General features: G+C 42.0%; 1 protein-coding gene across 1 annotated transcript in view; it reads left to right on the top strand.

The window, feature by feature from the left end:
* Positions 1-16,762, top strand: part of LOC117256972 (semaphorin-3D) — a 144,374-nt gene that overhangs the window by 110,700 nt on the left and 16,912 nt on the right. Inside the window, exons 6-12 of the mRNA XM_033626719.2 lie at positions 1,544-1,634; positions 2,425-2,553; positions 2,663-2,805; positions 3,279-3,393; positions 3,798-3,867; positions 6,702-6,846; positions 9,738-9,960. Coding sequence (XP_033482610.2) covers positions 1,544-1,634; positions 2,425-2,553; positions 2,663-2,805; positions 3,279-3,393; positions 3,798-3,867; positions 6,702-6,846; positions 9,738-9,960 — 916 coding nt within the window. The remainder of the gene's footprint in view (positions 1-1,543; positions 1,635-2,424; positions 2,554-2,662; positions 2,806-3,278; positions 3,394-3,797; positions 3,868-6,701; positions 6,847-9,737; positions 9,961-16,762) is intronic.

Here is a 16,762-nt window from a genome sequence, read left to right as displayed (position 1 = left end):
GTTAGCTGACGAAATTTTAAAACATATTTATTCACTGTATAGGGTACACATTTTTACAACTGGAAAATTAAAGAATCACTGTAGACCTACAACGATGATAAATTGAGGCAATTTGAGGCAATACTTAAAGGGATAGTGCACCCAAAAATTAAAATTCAGCCATTATCTACTCACCCATATGCCGAGGGAGGCTCAGGTGAAGTTTTAGAGTCCTCACATCACTTGCGGAGATCCGAGGGGAGAGGAGGTAGCAACACAACTCCACCTAATGGAGGCTGACGGCGCCCCAGATTCAAACGTCCAATAACACATAATTGAAACCACAAAATATCTCCATACTGCTCGTCCGTAGGGATCACACACATGAAGGCGGTGCCCATGTCTCACAGTCTGTGCGCATGTGAGCGCGGTGCACAGAGAGGCAGTCAGAGCTACAGGCTACAATGAGGCTAAAAACAGAGTTCAAATGATGTTTTTCCAAACAACTTTTTATGTCGGGGCTTCAGGACACTTGGATCACTACGGACGAGCAGTATGGAGATATTTTGTGGTTTCAATTATGTGTTTTTGGACGTTTGAATCTGGGGCGCCGTCAGCCTCCATTAGGTGGAGTTGTGTTGCTACCTCCTCTCCCCTTGGATCTCTGCAAGTGATGTGAGGACTCTAAAACTTCACCTGAGCCTCCCTCGGCATATGGGTGAGTAGATAATGGCTGAATTTTCATTTTTGGGTGCATTATCCCTTTAAGTGTTGCCTCAAATTGCAGGGCTCAACAAAAAGAAGTGGCCAATTTCTCAGGGCAAATAAAATGCCACATCAGTCTAGTAAATCTAGCAACTCACAAAAAATATTAAACGCATAGTTTTTCTCTGGAGCTGATGTTGAAAGAAGCTCAGGAGTGAGCCATCTCATTTCCTTTTTGTCTCTAAGGAGAGTTGCACATGTAACTGCAGCGGGTAAAGACAACATTTATAAGCTGGAGAGCAAGCAAGCATTTCATTGTCCTGGAAACAGGAGTTTAGCTGGATCATGTTAGAGAATGTGGTTGAAACTGTGGATGAAAACTCAAACTGTATGGCAGCAAGTAAAAGCTGATTTTGGGCTAGTAGATTTCTGACCCACCTCCCGGACTGGGCAAGTAAAACAAAAACATCAACACTGAACCCTTTACTGTGTGCTGCCAAAACTCTTGGTGTACCTAAAATTTCTGTGCTCATATTTTTTGGCACATTTTTTCTTATTCCTGCAGATTATTGTCCAAACAGATAATGTGATGTCAAATTCAGATTCAGATTTCTTTTTGCAGCTACAACAAGGTCTGCTCACATAAATGTATTCAGACCTCTTAAACACCAGTTCTAAACATCATGTTTGGTGTCAGTCCCTTAGAATCAATCAACCCCTCTTTGCTGAGCTTGTACTGTGCTCTGATGGTCAACTATCATCCAAGAAGAAATCCATCAGAAAGAGCGTGAAGTTTCCTCTTTGCCCTGCTGTTTATCGGTCATTCTGAGTTTGTGTGTGGTCTCTATCTCTCCTGCAGGAGCCGTTGTTCATGCTGTCTCACACAGTCGAGTCAGGCAGAGGAAAATGTCCTTTCAGTCCCAGGGAGCCCTTCACTGCTCGGCTGACTGGTGGGTCTCGTCTAGTCCACACATAATGCACCATGTGTCCACCCACCCACTCACTCACACACACAAGTGGATACATTAAATCATGTTCTGTCATTCTCTAACAGCCGTATTCATATTCTGGTGACAGTAATGTTCTGCAGCGTACAGTCCCCCCACTGTCTCGTTCCTGGCTGCAGCCCGTCTGTTCAGCTGAGGCGTGTGTGGTCTGCTTCACTCATTTCACACGCTGACGTCAGCTGTTGCCCTGTACGACACAACGGTCATAAAACACATCAACTACATTTGGATTCTTTAGATAAAGAGGCCCCGTAACATCAGCTTTAAGTTGTCAAACTGAGTTTTTAAAAGTCTGTTAGTTGTGCAGGCAGAGAGGCAGAGCGAGGAGATGGAGCTTAAAGAGCAAACACGTGTGTCGTCACCGGACATGTGTAGATACAAAGTGTATTTACTGCTAAATAAGAAATAATAACAACCTAACAATCTGATCACTTTGTTTTGTTGCTTTCTAACATGCATCAGCTTGTAAATATTTACACTAAGGACCACCATGAGGAAGAGAATAAAGCCGATTGTCGTGCTGTGAATGTTGCAACACTCTCTGCATTGGTCAAATAACGTAATCACTCTCAGCAGGAAGATAAATCTCACAAGGAAGAGTTTCTGGTTCTGTTAATTATTATATGCAGCTATCTGGTCTGGGTTAGGTTATTCTGCTCCTCAATAGCAGTGAGAAAAGTATTTCAGTTGCTCTAATCTGTGTCTTCCTTTCTGTCTTTCTTTCTTTCCTTAGATGGTGAGCTTTATGCAGGTACCTCAGTAGATTTCATGGGAGCCAACGCTGCGATCTTCCGTACGTCCATCCAGGGCAGCAGTCAACGTTACATCCGGACCGAAGCGTATGATCACAACTGGCTCAATGGTGAGATGAATAATATCAATAATCTTTTCTTATAGAGCTCTTTTCAAAAACAATGTTACAAGCCTGTCTCTCTCTTACACACACAAACACTGTCCCGTCTCCCGCTCAGAGCCGGAGTTTGTTGGCTCCTTCTCCATCCCTGACACTCACAGTCCGGACGACGACAAGGTCTACTTCTTCTTCAAGGAGCGGGCGGTGGAGGCTGGACAGTGGGACAAGAGGGTGTACAGCCGCGTGGCTCGAGTCTGCAAGGTACAAACACAGAGACGGATACAAAATGTGTTGCAGTATAAAAAAGACAGAGTCAGACAGGAGAAGAAACCGCAGGATGACAACAGGCGTAATGTCTTGCAGTCTCCACATCTTGCTTGAATCTTCATGGATATGCCTGTCACAGTCTCTCAGCACCAAGTGACATCTGCAGATTGCAAGCATTCCAAACCCCCCAAAGTGTTCAGTTTCCTGTAATAAAGACAAGGACAAGCACAGGAAACAGTGAAAATGACTTAAAAGACATAAACCTGAGTATTCAGACTATCTCAGATTTGTTCCTATGGACGGTGGTTGACAGGTGCAGGGGTCTTAATACAGAGAGAACAGAGAAAGATAGTGAATTACAGCACCTTTTTGTGCTCCCTCTCTCCTCTCCCCTTTCCTCTCATTTTCCTCCACTCATCCACCCTCTAAACGTCCCTCTCTCGTCTCTTTTCTCTCCTTCAATCCAGAATGACGTGGGCGGGAAGAGGAGTCTGATCAACCGCTGGACCACCTTCCTCAAAGCCAGGCTGGTGTGTTCTGTCCCCGGCCCGTCTGGAGTCGACACGCAGTTCGACGAGCTCGGTAACGCTTCCCTCCTTTTCCTTCCTCTCTGGCGGCCTCTTTACGACCCTTGTTTCCTCATTAAACTCTTCTGGAGCAGGCCTTTGGTTTCATGTGCCTGCTGTCTCACCTTCTTTCTTTCCTCTCCCTCAACTTTGACAAGAGGACAAAGTTTGACAAGCAAGAACAGTCTCCTCCTTTCCTTCCCTCTGTCCTCCTCCCTTGTTTCTCACCAAGCTATAAACTCTATCTGAATGATTCTTTTTTATTTACAGCAATGTATTAGCTAATAAGCTAATAATGAGGCAGTATGAACACTAAACAGAACTTGGTTATCGTATAGAAAGAACATATCATTTCAGATATCAGTGAATCTGACCTGATTCTTCATGTTGAATTTTAACTCTGTCACTTTGTTTTTCCAGAGGACATCTTTGTTCTGGAGACCAAGGACCCTCAAAACCCGACCATCTACGGTGTCTTCAGTACGTCCAGGTGAGAATACATTCAACCACACAGTCATACCAGGAAATATACTTTACAGAGAGCACTGTTAATGAAAAATAAATCAATGCAAAGTGGACTATAGCTCTGTGGTTTAGTGGTTCCAAATGCAGGCTGACAACCAGGGATTAAACCCTGAAGGATCATTTTGGTATAAACGGGTCAAAAGCAGTTTGTTTTCCATGTAGATTAAAGTTCAATTGTGAATTCCAGGTCTGCTGTTTCCCCCAGTGGCGCCCTGTTGTTTAGTGAATGTATTTCAATATTACCAAGTGCAGTTGTTTTATTTAAACATGGCTTGACTTTATGGGCTCTAGTTTCGCAGACTGGGCGAACTGGGTGTGGCACACTGTGCGTGCTGGCACAGCTACTCCTCTTTCCCGCCTCCGTCCCTCCTACCTGCGCAAGTCGGAAAGAGGGAGGAGAGAAGGCGTGGAGTGGGTTTTACACACATCACACCAATCAAATGAGCCCCTCTCCTCGCCCTTAAATGCACCGCGCGAAGGCATAATGAGAGTTTACTCAATTCGCCATGGCAGAAGAGAGCAGCAGCGTCAGACGGCCAAACTTCTCCCAGGAGGAAACTGATGTTTTGGTCCGGGAGGTCCAAGCTCGGTTCAGCTCGGCTCAGTGTCCGAATATACGGAACTGCGAGCAGACCTCCACGGGCTGATGATGCAAAGGTAGCCTGGGAGGAGGTCACCACAATTGCAAACGATGCCAATCCCCTTTGATCTGACATCAGATGTGACGGGACAGTCGATATAGAGATACATTTATGTGCTGATTGCAGATAGTTGCATTGAATAGTGGTTTTTGTGGCTTTTTATTGCATTGTTAATGTGCCTGATATTCTGGAAACCTGCCTGTGAGGTTTTGGTGACGTGTGCGCACTGTCCACCGGCTGCGCTCCACCTGCGCTGACAGTAGACCTGGTTTCAGCTGGCGAGCTTTTAGCGCACCTTCGGCGAAGCCTTTTGGCGCGAAACTGTCACTGCGCCAAGCTGGATCTGTCGACACCTCCCCCTGCTGCGCCGCCACACCCATCTCAGCGCACCTCGGTCTGCCAAACTACCAAACTGAGCGCGCCTCGGTTTGCGCTGCTCGAAACTAGCTCTGTGCGGGGTTCGCCACCCTGCGCAAAACCAAGAGAGAACTGACTTCAAGAACAAGCCACCACCCTAAATCTGTAAAAAAAAAAAAAATATATATATATATAAATGAAATAAAAATCTTAAAGACAAATCTGAATATTCAGTGTTTTAGTTATTAATTTTACTGTTATGCTGCTGTGTAAGAGTGACATAAAATATGGGAAAGCATAAGAAGTCCCCCTTAACAACAATTGATAGAGAAAATAACAGTAAATTATCATCAGTCTCATCTCTTAATCAAACCAAAGAAGTTGGCTGTAAAAGCACCCAAAGTTGTTTTTTTTTTATCATTTATCAGCCCCTCCAGGACTCTGTTGCAATGTTTAAGGCCACAGGCTACGGCAGTTTGTTTCAGTGAGAATATGACTGCACTGATCTGCATCTGTGATTCATAGTACACTGAGGTTACCCTAACCTGTATATTTAATGTAAGTCACCTTGATTCTTGAGCACTCACAGTAGATGTGGATGCAACAGCCTTTGTCATGGTGATTTGTCTTGTTTGATGTCAGCACATTTCAGACATTCTCTGGGTGCGTTTTGCAGTAATGTCATATTTATGTTGTTTGGTGTTTCAAAAAAATGGCGCACACGGTGCAAAACAAGTTAACCACTGTCATGCAGAACATCAGGGAGTTTCTTTGCATTGTCTTCAGCAGTAACTTTTATTGGTCAGGCTGAGACGTTCCTGCTTCTTCACAGCTGGAAACAAGGAAGTATGTTTGGTAATGTTGTGTGGGGGGACTGCTGAGTGGTTAAACTCACTGCAAAATATGATGATTGGTCAAATTTGTGGAAAAGTTATGATGAATGGAAAAATTGCAAGGTCGTGCAAAGTTCTCAGGGATTGGTTGGATTTGTGTTATTACGACCACGACATCGCGACATCCTTTTTATTTTACATGTTTTCTGTAAATTGTGTTGCATTACAGTCTGGTGCAAGGTTTGTGATTCTGATGAAGAATACTTACTTCCTTTCTTTTCATTTTTATTTATCCATTTTGTTGGGTTGTTTTTGTCTAAACTGAGAAACATGAGTAAAAATAACTCTTTGTGACTTTATTAAAATGTTTGTATAAAGTTTGCTTTCACAACGGAGGGAAGCATCTTAAACCTTAGTCGTTAGTCAGAACAACAGAACACTGGGAGGATCTCCTCCTCCTCCTCCTCCTCCTCCTTTACATGCACACTCCTTGCTGCCACGTGCACGCCCAGGGGTGTGGAGGATCAGACGTCAGCTGTGGGTGGGTGTCAGGGTCAAAGGTGAAGAGGCCCAGCTGCTTTTGTTATTGTAACCCTGATGCAATAAAGCTCTCCCACCTCTTTTTACTCTCCTTTCCTCCCTTGTTCTTTCCTTTCTTGCTTCCTTTCCTAGTATTTTATCCATCCTTGCTGTAGTCTTGTCCTCTCCTTCTATTCTCTCTGTCTTTCCCTCTTCCTTTACATCATCTTTACATCATCTCATTCTTTCATCACTTTCTGTCTTTCTTTAATAATGTGAATAATTATTGTTTTTTCTCTTCTCTTTATCCACCCTCCCTTTATTCTTTATCACTCCTTCCTTCTCTCTTCTTCTTCTTCTTCACTCTCATTCCTTTGCTTTTAATCGCTCCCTCAAACTCTCTACGTTTCCTCCTCTAACTTTTATCTTTCTTTCTCTTTGTCTCCCAGCTCTATATTCCGTGGTTCAGCAGTGTGTGTGTTCTCCATGGCATCTATCCGAGCTGCTTTCAACGGGCCGTTTGCCCATAAAGAAGGTCCTGACTATCGCTGGGTGGAGTACAAGGGCCGCATCCCCTACCCGAGACCTGGCACTGTAAGTACTCTCAGCGATAACCTACAAAAAACATAGCTTAATATGTCCTGCAAAAATTAACAGACTTATTTTCCAGCACTCCTGTGTGAGATAGTTGGTGGTGTTGAGTTTAAGGTTGATTATTTTGGTTTTAAAATTCCTCTTAATAATCATTAATGAAACTATATTCACATCCACTGCATTGAGATTGTGACAAAATCCTGCAGATAAAACTCTCTGCACGTTGTAACTAAATCTGTTTATGTATTTGTGATGAGCTGACCCTTTGGGGACAGTGAAAGCTGTAGGTCAGTTGCTTATTAAAGTTCATGGTCCATAATTCTTAGTAAATCTATTGATGACAGGATGGTATTTATGTGTGTGTGAGGACCTTAGTATTTCCTGTGAGATGGGACTCCAAACACACAGAACACGGGTAATAAAAACAAGCTGATGGAGCTGTGAGAGGGTGACCCTCTGGTGATTTAACACCTCAGCAGTAAACTCCTCTGGGAAGCTTCAACCTGTCAGGACGGCCGAGGTTTTAGAGTTTGAGTGTGTCAGGTGTTATTTCATCCTCCCTGCTGGGGAATTCAGCTCTCTGTGGAGCGGTGGGGTTGATTGCAGAGGAGGTCGGCCACGTCAGTGTTTGTGCATGTGTGTGTGTGTTTGGGTCAGGCAGGATGATTAAAACCAAATTGCAACAGTCACAGAGATGCTGTGGTCACAACCTCTGATCACTGATTCGCACACGTCCACAGTGCACAGAGAGTAATGGCTTCCACCTGTCCACAGTATTAACTAATCCAACTAAATCGTCTTTGCTGCACACGTCTTCTTTCAGTGCTCACCCAGTTCATCAATCTTCATATCATCTCCTCGGCATACTCGTCTCTCCTGCTCTGCATTTTTCCTTTTTCCATCTTATCTTCTCCACAGGGGAAACTTATGACCTACTCTGCAAATCAGCATAAAGTACGTTTTGACACAGGCAGAAAATTATATTTTCCTATCCTCCCTCACATCATCTTCCTTTCCTCCTCTGTGTGCCGAACCCAGTGCCTAGAATAACTGCTGGCACTGTGCGTTTCTGCAAACCACAGATATGTAACATCTGTACATCACTTTGTAGCCGATATGTTGAAGCTTTACATTTCAACAATATTATGGTTATGTTTAGGCAAAAAACTACTCTATCTATGAACATCATGTTTTGGTCTTAAGCACTCAGTTTTGGTGCCACAATCACAGTTGGAAATGCCACGCTGTGTCACTCACAAACATCCACTTTGGTGCCACATTAAATAATCCCAGTTTTGGTGGCACAGTCATGGCAGAAAATGCCACAGTGTTTTGCCAAATAATGCCCAGTTTTGGTGGCACAGTCACCACTGGCAATGCTGCAATATCTTGCTATAAAAAACAGTTTTGGTGGCACATTTGTTGCTGAAAATGCTGAGATATCTCGCAAAAAAATACCCAATTTTGGTGCTACAATTGCAACTGAAAATGCCACAATATCTCACCAAAAAACACACAGTTTTGGTAGCACATCTGCCGCTTGAAATGCTGTAGTATCTTGCTAAAAACACCAGTTTTGGTGGCACAGTCATTGCTAAAGATGCTGTGGTGTCTCGCAAAAAAATACCTAGTTTTGGTGGCACTAAAACTGCCAGAAATGCCACAATGTGCCACTCACAAACATCCACTTTGTTGGCACAATCATAGCAGAAAATGCCAGAGTGTTTTGCCAAATAATGCCCAGTTTTGGTGGCACAGTCGCCACTGGAAATGCTGCAATATCTTGCTACAAAAATGTTTTGGTGCCACAATTGCTACTGAAAATGCCACAATATCTCACCAAAAAATACAGTTTTGGTAGCACATCCGCTGCTTGAAATGCTGTAATATCTCGCTAAAAACACCAGTTTTGTTGGCACAGTCATTGCTAAAGATGCTGTGGTGTTTTGCAAAAAATACCTAGTTTTGGTGGCACAATGGCTGCCGCAATGTGACGCTAAACAACACCTAGTTTTGGTGGCGCAGTCGTCGCTGAAAATGCTGACAAGTCCTACAAAAATACTTAGTTTTGGTGCTACAGTTGCTGCTGGAAGTGCTGCAGTGTGTCACTAATAAACACCTTATTTTGGTGGTACAAACACCGCTGAAAATGTGGACATGTCTCGCAAAAAAATACCCAGTTTTGGTGGCACTAATGCTGCCAGAAATGCCACAATATCTCACTAAAAACACCTTGTTTTGGTGCCATGATCACTGCTGGTAATGCTGAGATGTCTCCCAAAAAATACCCAGTTTTGGTGGCACAATGGCTACTAGAAATGCCACAAGATGTCATTTAAAAACACTCAGCTGTGGTGCCACAGTCACCACTGGGTATGCTGCAGTGCGTTGCTAAAAACAACCAGTTTCTGGTGCTAACATCGTCAATGGAAATCCTACAATGTGTCGTTGAAAAACGTGTTGTTGGTGTCTGTTTTAAGTGTGAGAGTGGAAATATGATTAAGATGTAATAATATTTTTTACACTGTGTTGATATATCCGATTTTCAAAGACCTGAATAGATTAAAGTAAAATTTGAGAAAGGTCACAAAAAAATATAATTTAGTGCAACATGTATGTGTTTCATTTTGTTTCTTACTCCCTTTGATGAACTTGTGACCCTTCAGATTTATCTTCCCCATGTTGGGAACCACTGAACAGTGTATGCGCAGGTGTTAGTGTGGAACAGAGAAAATCATCTGTTATTTCCACATGAATGAATTTGGTATCTACTTTATCTCTGCAAACTCACAAATCCTTTTCTTTAAGGTCAGATTTTAACCTCTATAACAGATTTATGCAGACTCCCAACACACTCACTGACCTTTTCACCTCTCTGACTTGTCCTCCAGTGTCCCAGCGAGACGTACGACGCTCTCCACAAGTCCACCAAAGACTTCCCAGACGAGGTGGTGAGCTTCATGCGGCAGCACCAGCTGATGTGGGAGCCCGTCCTGCCTCTGGGCGGCAGACCCATCTTGACCCAGGTCAACAGGCCCTACATGTTAAAGAGGGTCGTAGTAGACAGGGTGGACGCCGAGGACGGACCTTACGATGTCTTACACCTGGGCACAGGTGAGGGGGAGGAGGACAGGGAGGGATCTGGGGCTGAGACAGAAAGAGGAGATGGAGATGTTAAAGGAGAAGAAAACCTAGAAAAGACAAACTTTTCTGGAGAAAATAAAGTGTGCTTGCTGACGGGAAAAGTTGCTGATGTACACACTGTGACAGAAAGAAAAACAAAGTTAAAATCTCTTAAAATATTAATTGTAGGGAGCAGCGGAAATATCAGTCATTGATTAAACGCTAAAAGAAGATAAACTGTCCTTGAAGTGAAGACATTTTCAGTTGAAATTTAAGTGTCAGAAATAGTGAGTTATGGAAATAGAAATAGTTTATGCTCTGTAAATAGCAGAAGTGTCAGTTAGCATGTGAACAACGACAGCAGCTGCTAGTGCTAGCTGTCAAATAAGCAACTCATTTAAAGAATGAAAGATCAAAGAAGGTTATGATGTGACTTTTGAGTGTAAAACACTGATTTGCATTTTAAGTTAAGACAAAGTGTCAGTCACTGAGAGAAGTTGAGGTGTCAGCTGAAATCACTTTGAAGTTTCAATTCCAGTTTAAACCCTTCAGGCAGTGACATAATGAGTTTGCACGTCAGCGAGGGAAGTAGTTAAACTGTTATTCTGAAGAGTGAGAGATTTCAGCTGAAGTTGAAGCTGTGGAGACAGTTTAAGTGTTCACTTACTCAAACACGTGAATGAAACTGTCACATAAACAAAGTGTGAAATAATGTTAAGCGTCATATGTGTGACAGTGTTCTCAACAACGTCGCTGCAAAGGAAAGAAAAACAGACGAAAGTGTCTGAAAGGAATAAAAAAGGAAACAGGAAAGACGTATGAGATGACACAGACGCTAACTGACAGAGGCTTTTTTTATGAAAACTAAAAGGGATTTAAAAGAAATTAGGCAGGACAGAGCGAGGGGTAATGCTGAATGATGTGGTGGTGGAAGACGTGGAGGTGGGGAGTGGAGACATAGATGGAAACTATCTTTAAAACAAAAAGGGAGACAGAAGCAGAGACAGGACGGAGACACAGCCACTGTTGACTCATATTAACACTGAGAAACACAAACATCACAAATCAAATGTTCTTTTTACTCTGACACCACTCACCTGAAAACATCTCTGTGTTAATGGTGTTTGACTAGAGCTCAAAAGATGTTATCCTTGTTGTTGTTCTGAAATGAACATGTAGGAACGAGTGCTCATTAATAAGATAAAGAGTTTTGCACTGAGGTAGAAGAGAAGATGAAGAGAGATGTTTACAGAGCACTTAGCTTCAAATCATATATTATCATTACATTCAGTTCACAGAGCTACAATAGGAGAACATACAATCTCTGAAAAAAATAAAAATACAGGAAAATCATTTAACAAAACTTTTGTTGTAAGTTTGAGCGATCTGCATGAAACTGGGTGAACATAATCTAGGGACCAATATCTAAAGTTCCCTCTTGGCAAAAGTTGGAAAACTTACTAAAACTGAGCTTCTATAAGGCAATGAATATTGCGGAGGGCGTGGCTCATCACATAAAGGTGTATAACATCTCAAGGGTTTCACCCATCACCACGCAACTTTGTAGGCATATGACCACACATAATCTGAGGGGACCCCTCCATTATTGACCCCATCAAACAAAATGGGGGCGCTAGAGAGCTCATTTCTTATCTAGGCCTAACCGCCATATGGATTTTTACTAAACTTAGATATATGTAGAACAGGACGCCTCAAGGTGACTGGAGAAATTTAACTCTAATTGGCAACTGGGTGGTGCTATAACAACAGAAAAATGCTTCAAAATGGCTAAAATGATCGTGAATAAGGTCACTGCCATCTTGCGCTGGTGACGTCATTTAGAGGCAGAGTCAGCATAGTAGCCATCGCGATGTGGCGCCGCATATTGAGTTCCCGCCCAATTGTGAGCAGCGCCTCTGATCGCGAGCAAACTGCCTGTCAGACACAGCTGTACATCATGATGTCACACCAGATTTTTTTTGCATCAGATAACAAAATAAAATCAAACTTTCATTAAAATGAATACTGAAGCATACATCATCTTGATAAGAGTTAGGTTGGGGGCTAGGGGTTAAATTGGGATACATTTATTTGATGTGCATTTTTGATTTTTTTTTTTTTAGCTTGGCCCATGTCCCAATTATTTACATGAAGGGGGCGGGGTTTATGAGCTGCAGCCAGCCATCAGGGGGCGATAGAGGTGTTTTGGCTTCACTTCAGGGAGCTGTCATGCCGTCCACCTTTGGCCTAATCTAAATGTCCACCCTCTGGACTTGTGGACTGAGCTAGGGATGTACCAGATATTCGGTAACCGAATATATTCCGCTGAATATTGCCAAAACACACATTCGGTATTCGGTGGAATAAGTGAAAAGCAAGGCTGAATAATAGCGGTGTGTTTTGATAACGCAATCAAACAGCCTGCGTTGACGGACGAAGTAAAATGTTGGCAGTGTGGTGATATTTTACTCCGTCCGTCAACGCACTCACATTTGCGACTAAAAATAGTTTTGTGCGAGCAAAATAAATCATTCAACATGCTGTGTGAGTACAGATTTCAACCAGCAGCAGAAACAAAACGGTGAATCCCGTCGGTTGTGGGTTGAACGGGGGTCACAGACACAGACAGGAATGTATTCCTGTCAAATATGGCGGCGCATTATAACGGCTTACTGGTGATGGAGAAGTCCGGCTCCAGGTGAATAACTTGTTGTCATGACTGCCCAAAAGTACCTGGACAACCGAGCTGTGGCGGCACACAGTATGTGGCGTGTCAGAGGAGAAACGAGCCGTTCTCTCTTTGTGGCAGGTAACGCTCCACAAACCTCACCGCACTTTAGGGACTGTTCTTTACTTATGAAGGGACTGTTCTTTACTTGTCAGGGGAGGAGGGTGGCTGGTTGATTTTTATTTTATTTATTTATTTTATTTTGATCCCCCCTATGTTAATCACTTATTGATGCTGTTTTTGAAGTGTGAATAAGTCAATAAGTAATTTATTTCATTGAAATATCATTGATGTATTATAGAAAAGTGATTTATCTTTTTATAAATGACAAAAGGCACATCTGCCTCATTTTCACTGTGGTATCATGATACTACTCAGAACCATGATACTTTCACTGGTATCGTACCGTGGGTCCCAATTTTGGCACCGTGACAACACTAATCTGGAGGGGGTTCATCTGCAAAAACTAATGAACAACTAAAAAAACGGCATTCGGTATTCGGCCAAGCGTTTAATATTATTCGGCTTCGGCCACAAATTTTCATTTCAGTGCATCCCTAGACTGAGCCCTTGTGGACTTTGGTTGTGCGTAGTGTGATGTGTTTACTGTCTTCACGTAAAGTCTGCGAGGACAGAGACTGCAAGCAAGTGATAGACAGCCCTCAAGACTGTTTTACTTGTTGCCGTGGAAACGTTCAACTATTGTTACTGTCTTATAAGTTGATGAACTGTGCCTACTCATCTGTTCCTGTAGATAACAAAATATAAATGCCATGTATAGGCTTTTATTGTTTGTTTATTGTTTATTTTATTGAGGTCTGCACCCCAAGCAGACTCTCTGGAAGTCTGCAGAAAGTCTGCTTAAGGACTGATTGAATTGTGGATCCGAACCACGAGTCTGCGCAGTGCGGTTAAGTTCAATGTTTGGATTCAGCCTTTACATACAGTCTATGACAGGAATCAAACATAGTGAATTTTAAGATCACTAATATTTGTCTATGTTTTACTTTCTATTGTTTTCTATCTTCAAACAAAAATTACACTGTCTCATTTCTGGCTTCCTGGATATATATAAAAAAAAAACATTTACAACATGAGAAACAGTTTAAAAATCTTCTTTAGGCTCTAAACAACAGAATATTTTTTAATCCAGATGGTTAAAAGAGTCTTTAAGGATTCAGGAAATAGCTTAATAACAGGGGTATGTTTTCTTAAACCCTCAGGTTTGTTTTTTTTAAACACCATAATTATTTTGTTCTGAGCTCTGAGACTTGAGGGTGATGGTAATACGTGACAGGCACAAACTGGAGCGACAGAGCACAGAGTCGAAACAGACAGGAAAGGTGACTTGAAGCATCTTTCCACAACTTCACATTTTAACCAAACCACATCATTAAAGTGCCATTTAGGATGACTGAGTGCGCTTAATGTGTTCATCTGTTGTGTGTAAACATCCTGCATTCATTCATTATCTCTTTAAAGACCTCTGAAGGTGGGAAATGGAGGTTTTATCCCAAAGCAACACTTCAGCAGGGTGAATGGGTTCCTGAGTGTGTCTGGTCTCTGTTAGTGTGTGTGTTCATGAAACCTCCCTAAGCTGCATGTAGGTAATTGTGATCCTGTGTGTGTGTGTGTTTGACAGTGAATGGTTCTGTGTGTGTGATAAATGGTGGAGGTTATTTAATGGCTGGTGACAGGTCGGGGGGCCAGAGGTGCTCCAACGGCTCCATACATCTCCTCTAAGTGGATTCCTCTCCAGCATCTCTCATCTCCCCATCAGCTGCACATTTACCTGCCTGATAAATGCTCCTTCTGCTCTTTCAAGTGCTCTGATTTTAACGTTGGACGGCCACGATGAATCTTTTGACTCGTCTTCCAGTCTGGTTGATAATTCTTTTTGTTGCTGTTTGTTAGAGGAGATAATGTCCCTTTTTTATATATCACACTGCTGAGCCACGCGCCTACGTCAAGGTGGTTTACCCTAAAAATAAAATAGACTTTTAAAACGTGGAGAGGTTATTCTGAGGTCATGCATCAAGTTGACTAGTAGCGCTCTAATTCAGTTTGAAGCACTTGTTCACCCCCTGTAATGTCACTGTTTAACTCCACATTCTGTCATCTTAGAAGAGTTACATGTAGTCTTTAAACACCGTATTTAAAAGCTTACGCAGATGATATGCCGTTTTAAATATCTGCCTAATGTAGTGTAAAAGTCCGTGTCCAACAAATCAAGTAACAAGGTTAAGATACATAAGTTGATTAAGAGACAAAAAGATCATATAATCATGTTTCATGTACAAGGCATTATAAGACTCCTTGATCTGCATCTGAATATGATAAAACATTGTTGTATATGTCAAAGTATTCATAGCACCAGACTATGTAATCATGTTGTATGCACCTACTGAAAGAACACACTATGTCTTGTTTAATGATGGAACACATACTCAGATGTTGTAATACACACACACATTCACATATTGTATTCTAAAGGTTTACTTTGTATAAGAATGAGAGCACTGAGGACTGTATAAAAAGTCCCCAAAATTCACATGTTTTTTAAAAATAGAGTGAAAGCGAAACCAGACCTAAGGGTAGAAGATTTGGGAAATTCCAGGCTGCATTACACCATTAAAAACGGGCCCAATCAGAATTGGACACAAAGAAAAGTTTTCCACCAATAGAATTGGACTTGAGTGGGAAGGATTAGCAAAAAGAGGTGGAGACTCATTTGAATCTCCACCAGCATATAAGCCAGGGTTATGAGAGCAGTTTTTCAGTCACACTCCGGAGTCTGACTCGCTAAGTTGTATGTGTCAGAGCCTTTTGACACATTAAACTTGATTGCATCGGACTTTGCCTGTTTCCAGTGTTTCTTTAAGTATTTACCAGCTGAACCTAAGATATCAAAATCGACATCTGAGGACAACTGACAAGAGACAAGAGGTTCAAGGTCGGGAGCCTACAGGCCCACTTCCAGGCGCCGACTTTAGACACTTCACTAAACTCTAATGAAAAATGGATGGCTGATAATTTGCTACAGGTCAATGCTGAGAAGTTCTTATTTCTGCTCCACCCCAGTCTTGTCCCAAAGATGATGGAAGGTCTTTCCTTCCTGTTAAATCCTATCTATGAAATTGTCTTCACCAAAATTTGCATGCATATGTGGTTTTTTTATGTGGGAAAACCTGCTAAAAGTAGGTGATAGACTCTTGTCCCATGGTCATGGTGTTTCTGGAAAACAGGGTCAGTAAACAGGAGAAAGCATAGATGTATAAAAAGAGCTGCACACAGCGTTGGAGGCGGGGCTCCATTTATTCCTATCAAAGTTGGTCTGTGGCACATGAAGCTGAAAAACCTGGATCTTCTGTATCATTTGGCTTACAGAGCAGGCTCATTAGAGACTTCGCTGGCTAAGCAGCTAAACTATAGTAATCTTATTGGATCCAGTAAATCCAATCCTGATAGTGAAATGAGCCAATTCACAGGGTTGTGACACTCAAATTTATCTACTGATTTACAGACGTTTCTTTTAGACTTGCACCATTTACAATTTTTTGGGCCGATTCCGATTTCTGATTTGCAGTGTTTGGACGGCTGATTTCATTTTTTTCAAACCACTTTACAGCACACAAGATATTGCAATATTTTCTGTCTTTGCTTTATTAGAACATTTTAACCAAGTTACAACCAGCTTTTCAATAATCATCTCAAACAAAAAATCAAACAAACACAAACAGTGACACAGGTTCAGAAACATTTTCCTTTTTGCTCAGATATAACTAGGTACAGTATTAGAATAAATAAGTAAAAAAGGCATACATAAATGAAATAATATTTCTTTGCGTATAGCATTTGTGGGTAATTTCTTGAATAGACAAAAAAGTAAAAATATCTCCTGTGGAAAATTCACACAGGTCTTCAGGACGCACCCGCCAGTAACTTTCCCTTTCTCTCTGTTTTGATGTGTGTGTGTGTTAATGATTAAGGTGAGAAGCTGCCCATATTTCATTTACAGAAGAGTGAGTTTAATTTGGTCAGCATGTCAACTTTGTGTGCTTTCCA

This window comes from Epinephelus lanceolatus, chromosome 1 (assembly GCF_041903045.1).
Source record: "Epinephelus lanceolatus isolate andai-2023 chromosome 1, ASM4190304v1, whole genome shotgun sequence".
Lineage (NCBI taxonomy): Eukaryota > Metazoa > Chordata > Actinopteri > Perciformes > Serranidae > Epinephelus > Epinephelus lanceolatus.
Note: the sequence above shows the minus strand (reverse complement) of the source record. Positions and strands in the feature narration are given on the sequence as shown.